The following is a 9,494-nucleotide window of genomic DNA, read 5'->3' as shown; positions in this document are numbered from 1 at the left end:
AATGGAATAAAATATTTATCTTTACTTTTATCTCCAAACCCTAATTTTTTTTCTAACCTATCTACTTTCCTCTTTCGTCTCGAGGGCGTTCGTCTCGAGGGCAGTTGAGGACGTTCTGAGTGGCCTGCTGATCTCAGAGCAACCTTGACGCATCATCCTTGACGGGGTCCCTCCTAGGATGGTGAACGTAGGTTTTCGCGTTGCTCCTGTACAAACCGGTCTGACCGGCTTCCTTGACCATTTTGACCGGCCAGAGGCAGGAGCCTCGCGAGGTGAAGTTTCACTGCACGCGCTCTAGCACAATTCCGCGAGGTGAAGTTTCACTGCACGCGCTCTAGCACAATTCGGTACGTTGGTTAGAAAAAACGTCAACACCGGCCTCCTAAATCCGGCGAAACAAAGGCTCCGGCATGTGGGAATGGACGTTGGGCATTCACCCAAAACTCGGTGCTCGGTGAACCTGATCCATCGGTGACTGGTGTTACATCACCACCGCTGAATTTGTCAGCGCTAGTAAGCATTAGTCAACTGTGGCAGCAAAACAGGGAGAGAAACCACGGTCATCCATCCGTGCATGCACCGACGCACCGATCCGCACCTCGGGTTCACGGGCGCGCACGTAAAAAACCAATAAAAGCACGATGACCTCTTCATGCTCTTATCGCCCCGAACATCTAGTTTGACTTGCGGGCTTCGAGGCCTCGAGGGCCTGGATCCAGGAAGAAGAAGCCAGAGCAATCCGCGGAGGAAGAAAAAAAAATTCATGGAACGGAACGGACCGCATTTTTATACCGGACTACAAGGAGCGCGTACGTACAAAATACAAGCACCAACATCTCTTCGATCGGATCTCCGATCCTTTTTCTGTGCAACAGACATCTCTGCTGGTTGACTTTCGGAACTGAGAATGAATTTGAGAAAGGCATCCTGCTGTTTCAGAAAAAAAGAATGGGCTGGGATCGATCGTGTCGTCAGCGTAGGGACAGATGTGCAGCATAGAAGAAACATCTGCGCACACTCCTGTCCCACGTGACGGGCACATGAGGATCGGAGCCCTTCCCGCTCGCGCCGGCTCGCCGGCCGTGCCCACGTGCCGGCGTGAGGCGCCCGGCGCAGTGCATGGATCACGCTTTACTCGGTTTGTCAACGGCAGCGCGGGGGATCGATCGAGTTCGTTAGCTAGGCTGGGCTGGGATCGTGTGACCATGCATGGGAGCTTGTTGACATGGCAAATAATGCCGTGCACGCGTGCGCGCACATGCGTCGGCACGGGTCAAAGGGCTCTCGTGTCTGCGAAGAGAGGCCACAGGGAGACGTCATGTGTGCTGTCCGTTGTGGGGGCGGTGGGTGCCAGGCTGCCAGCACCTGACTTCGGGGCGACGACGACGAGTGCTAGATGCGGCACGGAGCAGCAGCGCAGACTTGCGGAGGAGATGGGCCGACCGTGCTGTCGCACGGCATGTTTTTTCCTTCTTCCTTCTCTCGACCGACCGACCGTCGGTGCACCATGCGCCCGTGCTGTACTCCTGCTGTGCAGGGTGCGCATCCGTGACCGCGCTCCATCATGTCGCTGTGATCGGAGGAGGGCTCACATGAGGACAGAACACATCATTGATTTTATGACAAACCAGTTTGTCAGACAGCTGGAAATTCTAGTGAATTACTCGCTCTTTTGAAAAAAGAAAGCAATGTTGGAGCTACATGTTTGCTTTAGCATACCTTGGGCCGGCCCAAATATACTCAATACTCCACATGTCGGCCTGGAAACCGGCTGCACCAGGTCTATATCCAATGGGCCTGAATGAAATCCAGACTCCAGGTGGCCCAAAGCATTTCACATCCACGAGACCGCTGTCTGTGTATGTATGGGAGGAGTGTCCCCTTCCCGCCGCGGCGCCCCCCTGTCGCCTCCTCCAGCTCCGACCGCCAGCGGCCGCAGATGCAGAGCCCCAACGCCACCATCCTCCAGCTCTACCACTCGGGCCGGCTCTCCGCCGCGCTCCGCGCCTTCGAGTCGCTCCCCTCCTCCACCGCCCCGGCCCCTCTCTCCGTCGCCGCCTACGCCGCGCTCGTCGCGGCCTGCTCCCGCCTCCGCTCCCTCCCGCACGGCCGCCTCGTCCACCGCCACATCCTCGCCTCCTTCCTTGAAGGATCCGGACTCGCCCGCAACACCGTCCTTAGCAACCACCTCATCACCATGTACGGCAGGTGCGCCGCCCCGGACTCCGCCCGCGCGGTGTTCGACGGGATGCCCGACAGGAACCCCGTCTCCTGGGCCGCCGTCATCGCGGCGCACGCGCAGAACGGCCGCTGCGCGGACGCGCTGGGCCTGTTCTCCTCCATGCTGAGGACGGGAGCCGCGCCCGACCAGTTTGCGCTCGGCAGCGCGGTGCGCGCCTGCGCGGAGCTCGGGGACGTGGGACTCGGGAGGCAGATGCATGCACGGGCCATAAAGTCGGAGGGTGGGAGGGACTTGATCGTGCAGAACGCGCTTGTCACGATGTACTCCAAGAGTGGCTCCGTTGGGGATGGATTCACGCTCTTTCAGAGGATCAAGGACAAAGATTTGGTTTCGTGGGGTTCAATTATCACGGGGCTTGCACAGCAAAATTGTGAAATGGAAGCACTACAAAGTTTCAGGGAGATGATTGCTGAGGGAGTGCATCACCCCAATGAATTCCATTTTGGAAGCGTCTTTAGGGCCTGCGCAGCTGTTGATAGTTTGGAGTATGGGGAGCAGATTCACTGTTTATCTGTCAAGTATAGGTTGGACCGCAATTCATATGCAGGTTGCTCGCTAAGTGACATGTACGCTCGGTGCAATAATCTTGACTCAGCAAGGAAGGTGTTTTACAGGATTGAATCACCTGATTTGGTTTCTTGGAATTCCATAATAAATGCTTACTCTGCTGAGGGGCTCCTTAGTGAGGCTACGGTCCTGTTCTCTGAGATGAGAGATTCTGGTCTTAGGCCTGATGGTATTACTGTTAGGGGTTTGCTATGTGCGTGTGTCGGCTATGATGCTTTGTGTCAAGGTAGAGCCATCCACTCCTACTTGGTCAAATTAGGTTTGGACGGGGATGTTACAGTATGCAATTCTTTACTCAGCATGTATTCTAGGTGTTTGGATTTCCCCTCTGCAATGGATGTCTTTCATGAGATGAATGATCGTGATGTTGTCACCTGGAACAGCATTCTTACTGCTTGTGTACAGCACCAGCATCTGGAAGATGTATTTAAGTTATTCAGCCTCTTGCACAGATCAGCGTCAAGTCTGGATAGGATCAGCTTAAACAATGTTCTGAGTGCTTCTGCTGAGTTGGGTTACTTTGAAATGGTGAAACAGGTTCATGCATATGCCTTCAAGGTTGGACTGGTTGGTGATACGATGCTGAGTAATGGTCTGATTGACACTTACGCTAAATGTGGAAGTTTGGATGATGCCAACAAACTCTTTGAAATAATGGGCACAGGCCGTGATGTGTTCTCTTGGAGCAGCTTGATTGTTGGTTATGCCCAATTTGGTTATGCAAAGGAAGCACTTGATTTATTTGCCAGGATGAGAAACCTAGGAATCAAGCCAAATCATGTAACCTTTGTTGGAGTTCTCACAGCATGCAGCCGTGTAGGACTTGTTGATGAAGGTTGTTATTACTACAGTATTATGGAGCCTGAATATGGCATTGTCCCAACAAGAGAGCATTGTTCATGTGTCATTGATTTGCTGGCACGTGCTGGGAGACTAAGCGAGGCGGCAAAGTTTGTTGATCAAATGCCATTCGAGCCTGATGTTATAATGTGGAAGACTCTGCTAGCTGCTAGCAAAACACATAATGATGTTGAGATGGGGAAGAGGGCATCAGAGGGCATATTAAATATTGATCCTTCTCATTCAGCAGCCTATGTCCTGTTGTGCAACATATATGCTTCTTCTGGCAATTGGAATGAGTTTGCAAGATTGAAGAAGGCTATGAGAAGCAGCGGTGTCCAGAAATCACCTGGGAAGAGTTGGATCAAACTCAAGGGCGAGCTAAAAGTCTTTATTGTAGAGGACAGATCACACCCAGAGGCTGATGAAATATACACAATGCTGGAGCTAGTTGGAATGGAAATGGTAAAAGCCGGTTATATTCCAGAACTTTCACGTCACTCATGTAAATATGCCAGTTTTGATCACATTGACGATTATTTGTTGAGTGAAGAAATGTTAGCTGAATACGGTTGAGTTGGTAACAACAGTTATTGCTATCCAGAGGGTTTTCATTTACCATGTCATAAGAGGTTCTTGTCAATTGCCCAAGGAAATCAATAGATATTTACCAGAACTACAGCGCCAAACCTGGAGAAGGTACATGGATCTTACCTTTGTGCTGCATTTTGATGACTCAGTATTGGGTGGTTGTGGATTTTTTCCCCTTGGTGAATGGAAAGAGAAGGTATGGATTGTGACCAGAAGAACCCTATCTGTTTTCACTGCGTTGCTTCCATCCCTTGTTTCGAGTTTGAACTAGTCTACATGAGGTATGTTTTACATTGTGGTTAGGCTGTGTACATAAAAGTTAATCTGTGGAGGGAACCGCTGAAGTTGGCTTTGCTGTTTCGCAGATGATGGGCAGGTTACATCTGTTTGAAGAGTCACATTCTTACCAAGTAGATTTCAAGCTAGCAAACAAAACATGCGAAGAATCTGGGTTCTTACAGAATGGTCAGAGACCTGTGTCTTTTAATTTTTTAATCTACTGCTGAGAAGCCCTGCTTTTTTAAGGGTACCAGCTCGCTAGTACACTATCTGAAATTTTTTTTGTACTAACCACATCTCATGCAAGCTAGCTGTGACGACACATATCTGATGTAGACCACTTCTGCATGAATGTATACACTTGGAGCAAAAAATTACCCTCCATTTCATTTACGTTGGAATTGGAACTGATTCTGAGCTAATGATAGACTAACAGGTTTTACTGTGTACCTGTAATAGCAGTATAGAAGTGGTATCTGGAATGTCTCAAGATTTTATTTCTTGATTTTGTGGGCTGGCTAAGGGAAATAGAGAACTACATGCGCTAAAGTATAGTTTGAGATCTGTAATAGTAAAGCTTCAGCTGGAACTGCTGCGTGAAAATTGAAAAATATAATCAAATAATAATTGTAATATAAAAAAATATACATTCTCTACACATATAAAAAACTTCCTTTTCCTAAAAAGGAAATCAAGAATGGAATGAATGGCTTTCCAGGTCCTTTAAATTCGAAGGGCAGTTGTTCATACTAGACCTAAACTACAAGAAAAGCCTTAGCAGTCGTGAGATAAACCATTTGCTTTTTTGGTGTCGTTGCTGTCTTTCGTTGCCAAAAGTGGTTCAGCCTCCTTATCTGGCATCTACATACATAAGAAAAACATCAAAAGGGTGAACTGAAAAGGCTGTAAACTAAAGTGTGTTTCAATGACGATTTGGCAGTTTTGATTGCATACACTTGTCATGTAAATTATGTTGGATCTGTGTAGAGCATGTTTGGCATTACATCCAGAAGCTAAATAATTCTCTAAAGCACTTGTAGAACACATGATTCTCAAGTTACAGGCATCAATCTATTTCACAATATTGGAGGCACCATAGTTTGTATATCTGTGCCATGTTATTTCTTATTACCTTTTTATGCCATAAGCAGTTGTAACTTGTAAGTATAGTATACCAACTCTATTCAATTTAAAGTTATTTTTCAAATGTCAATGTCTATTTCATCGCAGTTGCACCATCATAGAAGGTTGAACCACTAATATATTTAGTTCGATTAAAATGGACTCTTGATTATTGCTGCTAAACATAGGAAGCAGGTAGTCATCGGCATGACTGTTATATGCTTATCAGTTTCATTTTATTTTGTATCATAACAACTGTGTCTCCATGATTAATATGTATGCTAATGTAGGTTATTCAAGGATTGGGGCAAAATCAGACCTGTGAAACTGGCAGAGCATCATTTGTTGACTTCTTCTTGCTTTCTCTCACTGAGAAGTAGGAGTACAGTGCCATCCCAAATATGGCTACCAGAATGCCCAATATGTTCCGTAGAGTGAAAGGATCATGTAATAGAGTGTAACCAAATGATAGAACCAAGCATGTCTTAAGGTGGCCAAGCACCTGGTATGTCACCGGGGATGTTGTTCCAATCACGAGGAATGTACTGAAGTTCACAGACACCGCAATCAAGCAAGATAGGACAATGAAAGCCTACATATGTGTTCATATAGAGAGGATCAATTTTCATGTCATTCTCTGTCCAAAGTTTAGGTATACGTTAGACTCTTCCAATTACAGGCAAGTGGCTACATGCAAAAACATGGCAAATGAGTAATAAATTCTTGAAAATGCTGATGTATTCTAGCAATAACTGGTGAAACCATTGTATATTTGATTTGAGTTTTACTTCCAAAGGTATCACTGGACCATTTTACAGTACATGAAATAAATTTGCATGTAAAGCACTTCACATGGTTAATGGCCATCATGTATCCGCCTCACCATCAAACCAAATTACAAATGGGTTTAGTTTTTGCATGTTTATTTCATTAAAATGCATCAAATATATAATGGTTTTTCAGGCTGTACCAATTTTGAGCCAGGTTACCCAACATGATGGCTACTTCATGAAATTATATCTGTGATCTTTTTAACATTTTGGCATCTTACTGAAGAAATGCGTATTTTCAGTTTTACTTGTCAACCCTAGCAATCTTGTAGATCTTAGATTTTTTTTTATTCTGCAAATTATAGAATTGACTGGTTGGGTATCTTCATCTTCTCCAATCTTAAATCGGTTGATTTCCCTAAATAATTAATAGAATACCATTTTTCATGTATTTGGGCAAAGTATCGAGAACATACCAAAACTGGAGCAGAGTATTTGTGTGCGAAGACACTGCGGTTAGTAAGGAGTTGATCCACAAAAGGGCCAGTTGCAAACAAAATTGCTGCCTGGTATGGCGCGGATTGGTACAGAAGCTGCGTTGAGGAGACTTTCAATCTCTTCTGTATTGTATTTGTGAGCTTCATTCAGAAAATTTTTGGTTAAGGATAACATGTGGCAGATGCATGCCAAGTGATTCATAAACCCAAAATAGTAATTATAACCTAAAGGCACTGTAAACAGCTTATAAGATTATCACTACTGGATCCTTGTATGCTTTCTTTTACAATAGAACCACTTTATTGATACTGTACATTGCAATGAGAAGTGAGGTCTAAACTTTATTGACAATCATTATCAAATGTAGGATACGATTTGACCAACACAAGTGGTGGCAATAGCGAGGCCAGAAAGGATGGACCCGAGCAGATTTAGCTTGAGGTCAGTAACTGAAGCGATGCCTACTCCAAGAAGTAAGACCAGAAGAGAAAGCTTGATGCTCTCACTGCACAAAATTGAATTGGTATTAGCTCAGTAGAAATAACAGTTAATACCAAAAGGACCATTTTGGCTCAGAAAACTAAACAAATATTTATTAGTCATAAGGTCCAATAGTTTATGTGAAAACATCTGAACTTCATTATTCGCCTGAATAAAAATACATGATGGATTCAGAAGATTTCATGCATGTCAATTTATCTTCTGTCTTTACTTTTACCGAAAATGAGGTCTGATATTATGAGAAAAATGCCAGTTTATATCTCAAACCTGAATCTTTTCTTCAGGAAGATTGTCTCCAATAGCACAGTGAAGGGTATGATTGCCAATTTTGTCATCTGCAGAACATACGAAGTTTAATTTATTTGCTCGTGTTTTATAGAGAAAGGTACCCAGATGGAGCTTACCTGATAGAATCCAATGGAGTTGAATCCTAAACTAAGGTTGAGAAGGCCAATCGAGGTGCCGTTCAGCAACCCAAAGAGTATCACCGTCTGTCCATCAATTGCCTTGGGCTCAAAGAAATGTAAGCGTTGTGCCACATGGAGGGTGCAGAAGGTCACCATCAGATGCCAGCTTGTTAATGTTGTAGCTGCATAGGTTCAGAAACAAGGCAAGTCAGCATCATGCTCTGGGTAACTGTTCAAGTTCCATTGATGTTTGGAAAGCCAAGGTGTGTTGTACTAACCGAATGGAAAACCAAGTGTGCTGATGAGTGCTTTGTTGCAGATAACAATGGCAACTGAAGATGCAACGGAAAGGGCAAGTGACCCAATCACACCAAGCTGTAAACCAGCTGACATCTTGACCAGCTGGTGTTTCTCTGCTTGCCTGAGTTCAAATTATTTGTTAAAAAAGAAACCAAAAAGTTAGTCCAAGGTACGGATGCTAGTCACTTGAGAAAATAAGAGCATATCAAGTTCGCTCCCTGTTTCTGTTGGTCTTGAATCGTTGCTGTTGTACAGCCATACAATCGTTCGTGGAAGTGATAGTATCTATTTATTCTTGTAAATTAGTGGTATTGAACTATTGATGCCCAAGCTCACTTGAGCACAGATCTGGTCCAGTTGGTCTGTAGGTAGTTAGCGTTTGACTATAGTACCCTTTGTTGCAGCAGCCAATGGAACCCACTGATGTTCATTCAAGAATGCAAGGGGTCTTCATAAGCTGCCTGATTCATGGACAAGAACCATATGTAGAAGATGGTGTCCATATTATGGTTGTTAGATTGCACATTATTTAATATTGTTAATTGTTATGTGCCAGTAGCAGTCACAAAGACGTTTGGCACTTGGCGGCTGCCGACATCTGCACATAATACGCTAATACCAAATAAGGCTAATCATTACCACATTGATCATCACAAAGTAGGCACATAAAGACACCAAGGCTTGAAGGTAGTAAGTAACCCAATATGCCCAGATATTGACTAAATTGGTCAGCTCAAGATCAGGAAGTGCAAATTTTGTACAATTGCATATGTATATGCTGCTTTATCGAACATGACTGTACACGTACCCAACCTAACTTTCGAACAAGTCAGTAGCTAGTCTTGACTCAATCTGTTGGCTGTCATACAATTTGGAGAGCTGGTACCTACTACCTACTCAGGCTGCTACTGGGGCTCATCAGATCACAACAAACGGAAGGTGGTTACAGTCGCTGTCAAATGATTCATGAGCTGACCAGAAGAGAAGAAACTAAACACATGCAAGTCCTTATAATTGTTATCCACTCCACCGCACACTTCATGTGTTTGGTGGTCCCTTATTATAATAGTATATTAATATGTTGCTTAAGAAGTAGTTTTGCATGGTTGGTGAGCTCTAAGTGGTTGAAAAGGAAATATGCTTAAATTGACCTTTTAATGTCGATGATAAGTCTCTTCTTTTGTGCAAAATAGATGGAAAGTTCTGCTGCATCTATCTCCCTGACACAGGATTCTGTCCTTTTTTTTCGATTGGATTCTTCTTTCCTTCTGTTGCCAACTAAAATGGTAGAAATTTGCAACCTGGATTGATTTTTTCCTTTTCTTCTTTTATAATAAGAAATTGATCGTATGCATCTTTTTTAATGTTAAAACGGAT

The 9,494-nt window shown here is 44.4% G+C and overlaps 2 protein-coding genes across 4 annotated transcripts; one reads left to right on the top strand and one right to left on the bottom strand.

Annotated features, from left to right (window-relative positions):
* The first annotated feature begins 1,657 nt into the window (after positions 1-1,657).
* On the top strand, positions 1,658-6,451 carry LOC117864084 (pentatricopeptide repeat-containing protein At3g53360, mitochondrial). Of its 3 annotated transcripts, none has more exons than XM_034748078.2 (3): positions 1,658-4,521; positions 4,606-4,705; positions 5,932-6,451. In XM_034748078.2, exon 1 carries the CDS (start codon positions 1,802-1,804, stop codon positions 4,223-4,225), a length of 2,424 nt encoding a protein of 807 aa, XP_034603969.2. In that variant the 5' UTR covers positions 1,658-1,801; the 3' UTR covers positions 4,226-4,521; positions 4,606-4,705; positions 5,932-6,451. The 3 variants fall into 3 exon arrangements, with proteins under 3 accessions (XP_034603969.2, XP_034603970.2, XP_034603968.2); XM_034748079.2 differs by having other exon boundaries at positions 4,606-4,766; XM_034748077.2 differs by having other exon boundaries at positions 4,606-6,451.
* Positions 5,117-8,231, bottom strand: LOC117864086 (UDP-xylose transporter 1). The gene is made up of 7 exons (XM_072294898.1): positions 8,096-8,231; positions 7,815-7,999; positions 7,678-7,745; positions 7,282-7,414; positions 6,888-7,049; positions 5,961-6,233; positions 5,117-5,380 (listed from the first exon to the last, which is right to left on the bottom strand). Exons 1-7 carry the CDS (start codon positions 8,208-8,210, stop codon positions 5,294-5,296), a joined length of 1,023 nt encoding a protein of 340 aa, XP_072150999.1. The 5' UTR covers positions 8,211-8,231; the 3' UTR covers positions 5,117-5,293.
* Positions 8,232-9,494: the final 1,263 nt, after the last annotated feature.

The sequence above is a fragment of the Setaria viridis genome, chromosome 7, assembly GCF_005286985.2.
Source record: "Setaria viridis chromosome 7, Setaria_viridis_v4.0, whole genome shotgun sequence".
Lineage (NCBI taxonomy): Eukaryota > Viridiplantae > Streptophyta > Magnoliopsida > Poales > Poaceae > Setaria > Setaria viridis.
This window is presented reverse-complemented; position numbering and strand designations above follow the sequence as displayed.

Excerpts from the sequence above, each read along its gene's own strand:
- LOC117864086 (XM_072294898.1), bottom strand. The coding sequence starts at position 8,210 with ATGTCAGCTGGTTTACAGCTTGGTGTGATTGGGTCACTTGCCCTTTCC. Across the intron at positions 8,000-8,095 it reads CACACTTGGTTTTCCATTCG|CTACAACATTAACAAGCTGG; the intron begins GTTAGTACAACA and ends GAACCTATGCAG. Across the intron at positions 7,050-7,281 it reads CCACTTGTGTTGGTCAAATC|CTCACAAATACAATACAGAA; the intron begins GTATCCTACATT and ends TTCTGAATGAAG.
- LOC117864084 (XM_034748078.2), top strand. The coding sequence starts at position 1,802 with ATGAAATCCAGACTCCAGGTGGCCCAAAGCATTTCACATCCACGAGAC.